The 14,421-nt window shown below is 38.9% G+C and overlaps 1 protein-coding gene across 5 annotated transcripts in view; it reads right to left on the bottom strand.

Annotated features, from left to right (window-relative positions):
* The window catches only part of fermt2 (FERM domain containing kindlin 2), a 38,971-nt gene extending 24,945 nt beyond the window's left edge, over positions 1-14,026 (bottom strand). For 4 of the 5 annotated variants that reach the window (XM_079262134.1, XM_079262136.1, XM_079262137.1 and 1 more), the window contains exons 1-2: positions 13,859-14,026; positions 12,262-12,419 (exon numbers count right to left, since the gene is read on the bottom strand). In XM_079262134.1, the coding sequence (XP_079118260.1) occupies positions 12,262-12,418 (157 nt within the window). In that variant the 5' untranslated portion in view covers position 12,419; positions 13,859-14,026. Of the gene's footprint in view, positions 1-12,261; positions 12,463-13,858 lie in introns of all 5 variants that reach the window. The other variant, XM_079262135.1, reaches the window with a different exon arrangement.
* Between the last annotated feature and the right edge of the window lie 395 nt (positions 14,027-14,421).

Here is a 14,421-nt window from a genome sequence, read left to right as displayed (position 1 = left end):
AACTTCAACTTTGTCATAATTATGTTAATGCTTTTTACTCATTAATTTTATAAATGAAATAATAAGCTTACCCTCTTTGTGGTTCCGTCCTCCATCTGTCAATGAAACTGTTCATTGCCATGATAACCTAAACCTAGAGTCAACTTTTGTTTTCACTGCCTTTAGGTGCAAATGCATGCATTGTTGACACCCTAATGCTGACATTGTCTAAGGCTTGAGTGAATAGGATCAGGGGTTGTGTAAGTAAAACATCAAACTGTCTGTTTAGACCAAGTAAACAAGACTACTATGTGATGTGAGTGAAGCCAGCTGAGCTGAGGAGATAAACAAAAATGATTAAAGTCGGGCACCTTTAAGGGGGAAGATTGGTCATGAATTTCTGTCATATTGACACCATTGGAAAACCTTATGAATTATCTTGGAGAGGGATTGATTGTTTGTCAAGCTGTTGGGTTTTATACGGTTTCCACCAATGGACAAACACATAGAACTTGGGTGAAAACATTCCAAGCTTTCCAAGTCTCTGCGAGTTCCTGGGGTCTAGCTGTCATCACTCCATTCTGATGCCTCAGCTGTGCAGAACACAACTCCATTGCTACCATTAGCATAACTACACCCTTAAGTGTCCTGCAGCTATTAAAGGCAGAAATAATTACAGGGAGTGTGGAGAGAAAAAACTGAAAATAATTCAGTGTATTTTCATAACTATGATAACAGTTTTTCCTCCAACAACCTTGTAATTTCTGGTGTCTGGGAATGATGCAGAACAGCTAGCATTAACATTTGGCACACTGGTCTTCCCCGCAGACCTTGCTCTGTATAAATTTAATGACAATCAGTATGCATTATGACCATTCAATCTGCTGCAAGACATGAATACTCATACTGGTTGATCCAAGTTACAAAATGCTGCCTATAAGCCTACACTTCTGTTTCCTTGTCCACTGCCAAAACCTTGCAGGACTTAGTCATTCCCCTGTCCTTACTTGTATCATTACGCGGTGGTTCGATGTGTTGTGATTGGATGAAGGCAGCTTGGGGAGGCTTCTATTGGGCTCCTTCAGCAATAATGTGGTAATTCAATCCACAGAGGGAGGGGAGAAAGGGCCCATGGCATCTACCATCTAAAAATACAGCCCGCCAAGCCTGACGTAATGCAGAAGCCAGAGGAATGGGGCCTAAGTAATTGGGTTCATCAAATGTGTACCCGCAGTCCCTGATATGTGTGTATGTGAGTGAGTGTATGTACTTGTACAGGGCTTAAAAGACATGGGGAGGGGAAACAGAATTGAGAAAACCATGTTTTATGACCTCCACAGGACATGATAAATGATACAAATTGTGTGTTTTGTGTATTTGTCAAGAAGTAAGTGTACCTCTTACCCATCCATTAGCTGCATTAGTGCTTTGTGTGCATGTCTGTGCTATAATGAGATAAATTAATTCATAAATGCTACTAAACCACAGACTTGGAATTCATTACCATCCTCAACCCAGACTGCTTCCTGTGCTTTGGGATCTAAAGGTTTTGTTTTAAAGAATAGAAATGGCACAGACTAGTACTACTGTAGTTTAGTAAGTAAGTAGTTAAAAAACAACTGCACTTCAAATGATTCATTGGACATACAGAAGTGCTCTGTCTAGAGAGCTTTCATTGGGATAATAAAGGAAACTGAAGTGTCCTCCCTTTCTTTCTCCTCTACATCCCTCCTCTTCGCTCCCTCCATCCGTTCCTTTCTGAGCAGAGTATTTGTAGTGTTTACATTAGGAAGCAGCTATGTTTATGGAGGTCTGTCAGTGAGGGGGAGGGGACAGAGTAACACTGAAGAGGATGAGGAAAATGGAAGGGAGAGAAAGGGCATGAAAAGGAGAGATGAGGAGGACAAGCAAAGGACAGGACAGGAGAGGAGAGGAGAGGAGAGGAGGAGAGGAGCTCTGAGGGACAAAAGACAACACAGACTGAATTTGCTACTTGATTTTCTCTGCTGAATACTTTCTGATTGGGAAAACTATTTCATGTTATCCTGAAGTCCTGCCGTGATGTGATTACTGGCAAGATGAATGACAATTATAATGATAATAACTATGAATAATTAAACTTGGGATTATTTTCCCAAATTAAACAACAATATTCCTGAAAGCTGAGCATAAATTCATAAAGTTGCTAGTTAAATTCAGTTAAATGGCCAAAATATAAATCAATTAATCTCTCATAGATGTCGCTGGGGTCCAAACTAAAATAGAAATAAAAAAAAAAACAATTTGATGTTTTTTTCTGCCAATTGGTTTATTAACTGACCAAATGTAGTTTAGAGCAAGTGTGAGTTAACTTTAAAGATAAATACTAAAATGATTGCTACTGCAGTTCTTCTATGAAACATACAACATGTACTCTTTTTTTATGCTCCACAGTGTGTTTGAACACAAAAATATGCTGTTATAGATCTGGGTGTTTTTCTTTGTTTTTATATTTTGCTGTGTTTGTACATTGAGTCTTTTGTTGAGTGACTATTTTTTCATTAGCCTTTAGAGTCGTGCCAGGTTTTATCATTTAAAGCTATCAGCTGATAAAAACATTACAGCTGGGTGAGATTGGTCATGCCGTTTCCTTGGTGACTACTGTCTGACGCCGCAGGGGCAGCAGTGCAAGGCGACAGACTGTTTTCATGCACAACAATAACCCAGTACACAAGGTTTGTACAACTTATCTCTTTCTGTGACACGTTCAAATACAAAACACATGCAGTTTGACCCACTCAACAGCTTGAAAGCCTTTCTGTTTCTAAATATAATTCACATCTGAAACAGAGTGAAGGTCGGTATTGACAAGCAAAGATATGGCAAACAACTGCTCTGCACTGTCCCTAAATTAGAGCTACTGTAAATGCCATTTCATGGATATCTCCCTCTCACGCTAGATATTATCAACATCAGATACCCTACATGTATACAACAGGTTCAATAGACAGGTGACAACAGTATCTGCTATGTAGACATGAGACTAAGACTCACAAAGGATTAAAAGGGAAGTCTGATCTGATAAAATGAACTAAACAGAAGCCAATCTCCCACCAAAGACAATGTGGAGATCCAGGTAGTTGTAATCATTCCAGGATAGGCTATTGTTGCGCTTTTTAAGGCAATTTTGTTAGAATTTCACCATTTTAAGTGCAATTCAAATTCATATTATAAAGCAGAAAATCTTAAAATTCTTTCATAACAGACAGCTCTCAACGTAGAGAGTAAGAGACACACTTTTCAGCAAAAAAAAAAAAAGATTGAGTCATTTGTACAAATATGTAGAGGTTATATTTCCATTTGGGGTGTACAAATGAACATTAACAGAGGAACACTAACAGAGGAAATGAAGCAGCCACTGTAAACCGAGAATAGAAATGGTTTGTCATTGTCGAATAATGAACTGATCCAGTCTGACGCTGGTCCAATAAGCTCAAACATACACAGTAGGAAAGCTAGAATTTAGCTGCTCTCATCCATACATCCATTGTTTTATAAAACCACTGAACCCTTGGTACTTTCATTTGAACTGTTATGGCAATACGACATGTTGAGAGAACTGGGATTCTGAGGCTTATACACAGCTGTCTGGTTACTCTACATGTAAGGCAGCAGAGTACTCACGAAACTACAGGACAAAACACTGACATTTAGGAGCAGCTTCCGTAGGCATTCTATGAATGTATATCAATGTGTCTTAGGACAATGGTGGCCCCACTCTACTTCAATTTGATGTTAAATAAAGGAATGTACGAAAACCAGTTTTTAACTGTGAAATATGACTTGTGGGTCAACTTTTCTTAAAAAGTTCTCTCTATATTTTAAAAGGTAAATCTATAAACAATCAAATAACTTTTGGGGAATAGGTATAATAATTACACTTTTCTTAAGTTATCTTTCCCACCAAGGTGCCAATAAATAGAGTAAAAATTTAACTCGCATTAAAATAGAATCTATTGAGCTACATCACATATCAACTGCAGAAATTCTTGAGAGTTTTCATTGATGAGAGTTTGACCTGGAGAAAGCATGTTGACTATGTCAGTAAGAAGATCAACAAATCCATTGGTATAATAAGGAGGGTTAGTCCTTCTGTTACAACAAAATGTCTTCTTTGTACTGCAGTCTTGTGTATCCATATCTTAGCTATTGCAACCTGATCTGGGGGTTCACTTTCCCAACAACTCAACAAAATGTTACTGCTTCACAGATGCTTTGTTAGGGTACATTCACAGCATTTTTTATTTGAATCTGAGTCCATTTGCTCGGAAAGTCTGCTTTGTTGGGAAGCTGTGAATGCGGCAAACGAATTCTGATTCAGACCAAAGAAGCGGACTCGGTCGGCCAACATACACAAGTCTCGGCCCGTCAAGCATACAGGAAGCAGACTACAAAAAAAGTCACTGCATTTGGCGTAGCTTTGCATTGTGGGTAAATACATAGCAATGGCGTGAAGAGTCCTCTGCCTCGTCTTTTGTTCATACTGCAGTCATTGCTGCAGTGTATTTCTGCAGTATACTTGCATAACACAAAATCAAAATACAAACACAGCGATAGTTTCCTGCTCTATGTTTAACTCGCAACAGAGTCTTCTTCACGCAGGTCTTGTCCTCTCTTTTGCTAAATACTAGTGCGGTGTCACTTTTGGTGGGAATGGGGATATATCATTGTAAAGGTTTGACGTGTTTGACCAAAGTGCAGCGTGAACACAATCTCGGTCTGAATGGATACACCCCCTTACAACTGAGCCAAGTCCCCAATCAGACCGAGTCTAGGAGACTGTACTGATGTCAACGCACCCTTAGAATAGCATCTGGATCAGAAACACACATTTCTTTTGCCCCTCTATTCCAGAAATTCAAAGTTTTGACAATTCTTGAAATCAATCATTTTCAAATATGGATTTTTATTTATAAGATTTTGTCAACCAAAGGTAACATTCATAAACAGTCCAATACTTATTTTAAAACAAACTCATGGATTCATCTATACAGTACTTGTAAGTCTAAGGATCTTCATCCTCCAGAGTATCTTACCCGTCGATGTCAATTCTACATCTGATTCAGAGGTACTACAGTTTGGAATAAATATTCTCATTTGTCAAGCCATTTGTTCATCAGTTGAAAATCTTTAAAGAAATCATTTAATAATAAATGGACCATAACAGCACCCCATCCTAATTATTGTTCTTTTATGTTTCACTGAAATTAATGTCAGTGGTTTCTGTTTTTCTTTTAACTTTAACTTTTATCAGGTTTAAAATCATTTGTTTTTTTGAGGAGGCTTTAAATAAGCCAGTATGACCTTTTGCCTCTTCATGAACTGTATTCTCATTATTTTATTTATTTACCTGCCTATCTTTTGGTATTGTTATTTTTGTGCAAATTAAGAAAAAATGCACGGCAAAAGACATTAATATAGGTATTTCTGAAAATGACTCGCTATGAAAATTTGCTCTGCCAATGAACTTCATGCTATCCAACCCATTCAGTCATCGACAAATGTGGCTATGCCAATCAAAAAGCCAATATCATTAAAACTCAAGTGCTTTTCATTGACAGGCCTAAGCTGAACGAGGTTGGCTGAGATAATTTACCATGTTATTATACAACAGCTCAGCATGCTGCCAATAGTCCATCAAACAAACCGTTTATCACAGACATTAAATATGCAATACACAAAGTGCCTCAAAAGGAGTTAGGGAACAGTCTCATGTGTTATTGATTGTACTGGTGTGCTGCTACTACCACCAGCATCATTCCCCACACAAAACCCCATACTGGTCAAAAATTAGATGAGTAGCTTTATGTGATGTTTCTTTTCCTGGTCACCGTATTGTTATTGTATAAGAAAATAATTTCTATATAGGGCCAATAAAGTAACATGTAATTCAACTTGAAACACATCTTTATTTTTTTTTTTTTTTTTTAATTACACAAACACAAAAACAATCCAAACTTGATAAGCCCAGATTGAATTCCACTCAAACAGACCAGAAAAATTATTATTTAACCCATTTAGGGCTAAAACTTTCTATTAAAAAAATGCCCCCAAAGACGATTTTGTGAAAACCTCAAAGTTTTCACACAGAACTTTTACTTTCAAGCCTCTGAAGAAACTAGGAACACAAAACATTTAAGAAGTAAAATCTCTAGTATCCATTGGAAATTATTGGCTTTGCCTTTATCTTTCTTCTCCCTTCCCATCACATAGTGGCTATTTGGATCAGTTCGGAATACTTTTGCCCTCCCACAGGTATCCTGTCAGATAAAATGTACACAAACACAAACAGGCTCCAAGGGTTTTCATCAGAAACTGGCAAATATCTGAGCACTGACACGTCAAGTCTCAGCTCTCCTAATATCTCAAGAGGATAAGATCAGATGCTTTTACCTTGACTGCAAAAGACATGCAATGTGTCTATATGTTAGACTGTGAGTGCTGAACCAGGCCCTTGTAACACTAAAAGCCTGTAAGCATTTTCCTTGGAGAAGGCCAAATCTGAAATCTAAACAGGAAATTTAGAAGCAACCAGCCTATAAGAGGGTCCAACAGTGCTGGCTTTGATGCATTAGGAAAAGCTAGGGGGCTATTAGAGGAAGCCTCCTGAGAAACAGTTTATATTCATTTATGTCATAATCCTACACAGCAAAGCAACAGGGGATCCTCTCCCTCTGCCTTACAAAGCTTTATACAATTAAGTGTTCAGAGCCCTGGTGGAATAATGATATTACTATGAAACTCTGGGGCAAAGATCAATGGAACAGATATGCAATATTCATCTTTCCTATCAATGTATGCATCCAGCCAGATGTCCCCTCAGGACTGTGACAATCAGCCCACTCATCCCTCTGACTTGGACTCCAGGATACTGTTGCAACAGTTACAGTAATCTTAAGTTAAAGAAACCTCCTACGTTAAAAAAAATAAAAAAAATAACAAAAGAACTGAATAGTTGAGGCTGCAACTTTTCAATACGATGATTTCGACTTGAAGAAATTAAGAGTGACAAGGTTCCAGCTAAATACTTCCACAACTTCTTCTTTCCAGTATTAACCAGTGCATTGGTTATGAAAACAAACTCAAATTGCTTTGTTCTGTAAAAGGAAAATACAGCCCGTGAGTCAGGGAGGTATGAAATGAATGAAATGTGGACCAAGAAGCAATACAAAAAAACTGAGATCAGTTTCCTCTATTGACACAAAGGTTTGTGGCCTTAGAACAACAATGAGGAGGTTTAACGTTTCCCTCCACTGGATCCACTTTGCTGTTTGCACTACAGGAAGGTGAAAGGGACAAAAAGCAATTGGCTTCAGATTCCCAGAGGAGCCACTGAAGTTTGCACTATTGCATGTTTCAGATGCCAGGTATAATTAAATCATCCTTAACAAGCCCTGATGATACCAGTGGAGAATGGTAAAAAGTAAATGCAAAGCTAGATCAAATATTTTAAATACCACAAATATCCTCATTTAAATGTAAAATGACCTTTAAAGTAGCCTGTTCAGAATACTGCAATGTGGGACATAAGACATAAAAAATTAAACTATTCCCACAAAAGCTTGTAGCAGAGCTTGAAGATGTTTACCTTTCTTTACTTCAAAAGTTGAATGCAATATTGATTGTGAAAATATGATTTACTAATCACCACACTAGGGAAATATTTTGGTTGTCAACAGTTTAAGCTCTGATGCTGTGTGGATGACACCCTGTCTAACCTCCTATTTAATCCACTTCCATCTGTGCACAAGCAGAACACTGCAAGAAGAAAATGAGATCTAGATTAAATTTGATTTCAATCGTTTCTAGAAGCGTGCAACGGCAGTATTTGCAGTCATATAGCCCAGTGGTCTACGCAAGATCCCATTCTGTAGTCTCAGTGTTGAACATCATAATCACAGCAGTATCTTGCTGGTGAAACAGGAAAGCTCTGGCCTGGGCAGGACCACCACTTAGGCTAACTACTTCCTGTCAGAGAGATTAAACAGCAAGACGATCACACAGGCTGCCAGACCATTTCTCACTTCAAAACTGCCAGATCTTCAGAATGGCTCCTTGCTCGCAATCAATAGGTCTAATTACATATAGTAATATGTCTGAACTGTGTCATAGCGAAACGGCATAATGAGAAGGAGCCATGTTTAAGCTACCATCAATATCTCCCTCCTGTAAATGTGGTGAGAGTAAAATATGCAAGACTATCATGGCCCTCCCATCATCAGGAAAGATATCACTTCAATCCCAGTTAGATAAATATGCCATAAAGACCAAGCAGGCAGGAAGGCAGGAATGGAGGGCAGACAGAAGGTAGAAGGTGAATAAAATAAAAAATAAAAAGCCTAAGAGGAAATTCAGCATCCTGTGTTAAACAGCATCTGTTTCCTAATGAAACCTGCAGTCCAATGTCAAATCAAACATCTTCCACTGGTCCCCAACACCCCAGTTGATGTGGGCATTACCAGAAGGGCACAGAATTCGACTCACTGCAAAAAAAATGCAACATTTATGAAAAAAAATAAAAATCTGCTGAGAAGTTCTACAATCAGCAGCAAACCAACCTTGTAATATCCACTGATGTAGTGTGTGGTGGTTTTAATAAACATATCTTTAAAACAGAGGAGGAAATGATTTCCAAAGCAGAAAGAAATGGAAATAGTAATAGGTGGCTACAAATGTAGGATAATCCCAATCACCAAAGTACTTGCAATGTAGGTCATGTCAAATTCAAAACATGTTTTCTGTCACACACAGTTCTCCAAAGCAGTGTAGCAGCCAAACACTGCAGCCCCCTCACTTAAAATGACCACATGCACTAGCAGAGTCACACCAGACCAATTAGCTTGCTCAAATTCTATTTCTGGAACGTTGAAAAGTCAGCGTTTATGAACTTGGGTCAGAAACCATGAGAAAATGAACAAAGTGTACTGATCATTTAACCTTGCAATATAGCTAGAGGCCTGGATGGCATCAAATTTTAAAGGCATGGCTGAGAAAACCTAAAAGACCAAATATTTCTGAAGATGTTTCCATCAAGATATATTACACTGCAGTGGAAATTAGAAAGGAGGGTAAAAACGGGGAGAGGAAAAGAGGGAGGGTTCACAGCGAGAGCGGGAGGCAGATGAAGCATCCAGTAGAAACTCCTGCAATGACGGCAGCCAACAGAGAGCAACATGCCAATCCCTGGAAGTCATTTCCTGCTTCATCTAAGACTTTTATGGAATTCTAGCAGCATGGGTAACGTCACAACCAGGAGAGACAGCAAAGAGAGTTAAGACTCTCTTCCTCTACCCCTAACATCTGTCTCATTTTCATCTCAGTCCAGTCCCTGGACCCACTTGCTATACCATGACTACACAGAGCCAAGACAACCAAGTCATAGAAAAGTGCTACAAATATGCTACAATTTTTGCCACTGGAGTGGTTTGTGTTATTATTTGACACTTGTTTTTCTTATACATTAGCCTCTCATACTTTAATGTGTGAAAAGCAGCAAAAAAAAAACCTTACTGTAAATCAGACCTAAAGTCGTGTAACTTGGGAACTCAACCTTTAAAGCCAATAAAAAACCCCTGTTAGCTTCTGTTCTTGGTACAATATTTGTTTTCCTTGCTGCTCAAATGGAACAGCAGCCCTTTTGCAAAATATCAACAAAGTCAGAGAGAGCGATGGTGATGGAAAACAGTGGAAGGATGAAGGGATTACAAGAGCAAGGGATGAGGGGGTGGTAAATTATTTTGCTTTAAATACTGCTCTCCTGGAGTTTGCAGGGAAATTGAAGCAGCGGCCCTTATTGTGATCAATACCTAAGTGGCTTCCTGGCATTTCTCTATTTAATCCATTATCAAAGGCCATCTGAGGCTGCAGTGCGGACAGGAGGCCGGCAGCTCACAGTAAGAATTGGATAATGGAAGCAAGACACATGTGGTTAGGACACACCCACCGACCTGCGCAACCGTGCACACGTGTGCAAGCACATGCGTGAGGATGACTACTAACACACTGTCCAATGTACAGAAGACAAGACACCTTTCATAGATACAGATAATGTGAGTGCAAACACACACGTTCTGTATGCTGCAACACATATGCATGAGAAACGTTCAAACGTTTTCTTTCCCTAAAAGCTGGATGACAAAAGGTCTTCCTTTAACTTCAGAGTGAGGGATGAAAGTTGAAAGTTCAGAAACCAAATTCTTTCCAAGGTTTGGCCGATGCACCTTCCTATCTCACAGCATCTTCTACACACGCCAGCTCATTAGTTCATTCAAGTTACCTCTACGTGCATATCTGCCACATTCAAGCAATAAACGAGTGTGTGTGATAACACTTAAAGGTGTTCAGAGACACCTGTGTAGATTTATTGCTACGATAATCGAAATTACGGAGATATTTTAACAGGTTCCTCAATATTGGAAAGCAATCTGAGGAGCTGCTTTGCTGTTAGTTAGAAATGGTAACAGCCTGGTCCCTGGGAAATAAGTAACACAAACCCACCTTAGTTTTGTGCCATAAATACACATAAGATTCCACTGAATGTCATGGTAGAAGTTAAATCCTTAAACTACGTAGTTTAATTTGTCCTTAATCATCAATAAGACCATGTATATGTTTGTGGCTGGATGATCAGTGAACACCTACAGTGGGTGGTCATGTGTTAAACATACATACCAAAGTTGGGTTAATGATTACAATGCAAAACAACCTGTTAACTCAGGGCAACAGAAGTTATCCCACACTCACTGTGAAATTAGTTAAGAAATATGATCTACAACACCCAAAGACTAATTTCATGCCACTACACACTTCTACTACAAAAACAAGGTCAATTAGCTTCAAGCATCCTTAAGTGAGCTACATAGACTGCAGTGGCAGTAGTGAAAGAAAGTGGAGATGTAAATGTAGACAGGTGGATCTGTATCTATGGCTGGACTTAGAGCAGGTTTGTGATAAGGCATTCACACATGCAACTTTGTTAACCCTCATTCTGCTTGTGTTTCTTTGATGCAACATCCAACAAGCAGCCAAGCCCAATGAATTTATTCTATTGTCAGATATGACAATGAAGAGCCCAAGCATGTGGATTTCTAAGATAAAAAGAAAAAAAAAAAAAGATGTAAGCACAGCAGCAACATCATTTTGAAAAGGAAAACAGAAATTAAGGCTCACGTAAACAAAGGGAAAAACATTCCGCTTGAATTAAATTAGCTGTACACGATGTCCCCAAAACAACCTGATATATGTCAAATACTATTTTAATCATACTAAATATGTTACAATAATAATAAATAATTCTTAAAAAACTATTGCAAAGACAGCTACTAAGTTAGATTAAAACCAGTTAATAACACTCGGCTCCCAGTGGAGTTCTTGTTGTCCCACACATGGAACAAACACTGCGCTGGCTTAGCATACGTGCTACGTCGCACAGATGACCCACAGAGAACAAAGACCTCAATTATGTGGCGTTCTAACAGGAGAGCTAAAAACAGGACTATGGGCAGGGAATAAAACTTTGGAGGACTGCAGGAATTCTGAGCATCCAAGCACCATCAACACACAACAAAATGTCACTCCTAAATCGAGCTGCCACCACCACTGACCTTTTTTCTCCAGACTGTATGAAACAAGGCACTGTTCAAGTGGCTGGAACAGAGGGCTCTTATGCTTGCTTTCACCCAAACTTGTCAAGTGCAGAACTGTAGCTACAGAATAGTGCATGCTAGAGTGGGTGGGGGGACGTGTATGGTGTCTTTATACCTTCAACTGCAAATGCATACTGTATGCTGCTGGGTAACAAAGAAGAAAATTGAGCCATTTAAAAAAAAAAAAAAAAAATCAACTCTCATAGTCATTGAATAATTACCATTTTTTGTCTGTACTGTGAAAAAAAAGGACGACTTTGAGCTCACAGCCATGAAAAAGTTGCAAAATTTCAACAATTAACATCAGCCACTATCCGGAAGCAGTTTGAATGGTGCCTACTGAGAGAAAAATAAGTATTTATTGCCCAACAAATGCGAGCAAATAACACAGGCCGGTTACTTACATATGAAGAAACTGTTGCAGCAAGTCAGCATGAGGAGCATGTTACCCTACTTCCTCTCTATTATAAATGCAACACAATTAAAACCTGCAGACTAATGGTTGACTTTTAATACAAGTAAAAAAGAATCATTTAAGCAGCCTGTTTATTAGGCTTGATAAATACTTTGCAAAGTCACAGTAGTCCCACACACATACCTAGTTTCTCCACAAGTTTGAGCATAACTCCTCCAATATGGATTTCTCCAGTGACTCTCAGAGAAACGTCCCTGTGGAGGTCGGTAACATGCATCTTCAACTCCCACGTCCCGTCGGCATAGCAGCCATCGGGCATCCGGATCCCGTCCAGTGCCATCCTGCCACACAGAGCCAAAGTCAGATGATAAAAAGGTGGTCAACCTAATGCCAGATTGCACACAGAAAAAAAATGTTTAGAAGTCCTCGCTGTTAAATATTGTGATGTTGAACCCATTTGTGTTAAAAGAATTAAAATGTGTTTCACCCTTTACATTTCAAACAAACATGTTTGTGCTTTCTTTTTTTTAGGAAGTTCAAAAGGCAAACTGCCTTCAGTATTTTACATTTCCTCCACTATGATAGATGATTTGTACCAGCATATCTTTGACACTATTCTTCCAGACAGAACAGTAATAACCTGATGACACACTCATGTGTTCAGGCTTACAGACTCATATAAAAGATATTGTGTTACACAGACAGGCTATATGCCATTAGCACATTTAAAAGGAATAGAAAGGTAAGCTTTTAAAAAGGTACAGCTGGGTTGTTTTACAGTGAGGATGTAATTTTTAATAAAATCCAACCTCAGATTTAAATGTCTGAAGTGAATTTCTAATTCTTGGTGCATTAGATCACTGTAGAAAGGACTTTTAACTACACTTTATCCAAACAAAGTGAGAAATTTATCCCAGATTTCCTAATCTATGATTTAAAAAAAAAAAAAAAAAGTTTGACTGTCCCTTTCAGTTTTAAAAATCTGAGTAAGCACTGATTTTACAGAGAACACCCTGTACACTACTTATAATCTAGTAAAATGAGGTTAACTATGATGTTAACCAGTTCTCCCAACAATGCCAGGCTGTGATAGTAGCACTGCTGTGATGGTGACAGTTGTGGTAACATGGCTCATTGGACAATATTTCACCCTACAGCATCATTTGGGAAGGTAAGAAGCACAAAAGTTTGGTGTGTTTCCCATTTCTGTGCCACTTAATGTCCTCAGTGGGAATAAACGCGCTGTGTGTGTGTGTGTGTGTGTGTGTGTGTGTGTGTGTGTGTAGAGTCACAGACAGAAAAGTTACACTGTAGCTGAAATCTGTCATTCTTTGATTTGAGGTTGTCTGGTGGAGACTGGCCTGGTGATCAAAACAGCCCTTCTGTCAATAAACGGGACAAAGCCTATCAGCCCGCGGATACAAGCGCGGAACAGACGTTTGGCAGCTGTTTTTCTACGAGAATGTGTCGGTTCACCTGTTAAAAATAACGGTAAAGGCACGCTTACAAATAGGCTGAGGGGTTAATTATGTAAGCACAGCCCTCCCAACAACTCCCCGGCTGCGTGCACATTTCACTCAGCCGTTCCCCAAAGGAGCAAGTTCGTTACTAAGTGTGGAAAACCTCAAAAACACAAAACAAAAATACAAGAGGAGATAATAACGGAAGATTAAGTTAATTGTAAGAAAAGCTGCGCGACAACAACAAAAAAAAACCTTTTTATATTTAACAGCGGCGACCGAGCAGAGCTTTGGGGACGAACGTTTAAATGTGTACTCACCTTCACAAAGACGACTAAAAAAAACACTAAAACAGTCAACTACACAGCACAGAACAAGTCTCCCCTCTAAATCATGTATGTAGCCTGGTTTAGGTGATGAAAGCAGAAATAAATCCCCACAGAACTCGCTGAAGAAGTGAAGTATCCCAAACAGTTTTCCAGCAGGCTTCGGCTTAATGGAGTCCAGCCCTCCTCCTTCTTTCTCCCTCCCTCTTTCCAGCAGCGGTCGGATAACGTCACTGCTTCAGTCCCACTTTTCCTTTCATACTGGGAGCTTTCTGCTCGCCTACTGGTGTCCCTGTCACCCTTGACACAGTTAACATTTGAAGCTTTCACAAGATTATATGGTTTAATTTGCATGTTTAACACAAGAGGAGCCACTGTGTTAATAAAAAAAAAAAAAAACCAAAAAAAAAAAAAAACACTTTTATTTCTGTTTATTAATCCTGAATGGAAACAGTAATTTGGTTATTTAGGAGCAATTCAGTGGGATACATTCGGATATTTTACTAAGAACAGCTATGAAGAAATAAGTACACCAGAAAATACATGTTACATAGGCT

Source organism: Telmatherina bonti (genome assembly GCF_933228915.1).
Source record: "Telmatherina bonti genome assembly, chromosome: 22".
Lineage (NCBI taxonomy): Eukaryota > Metazoa > Chordata > Actinopteri > Atheriniformes > Telmatherinidae > Telmatherina > Telmatherina bonti.
This window is presented reverse-complemented; position numbering and strand designations above follow the sequence as displayed.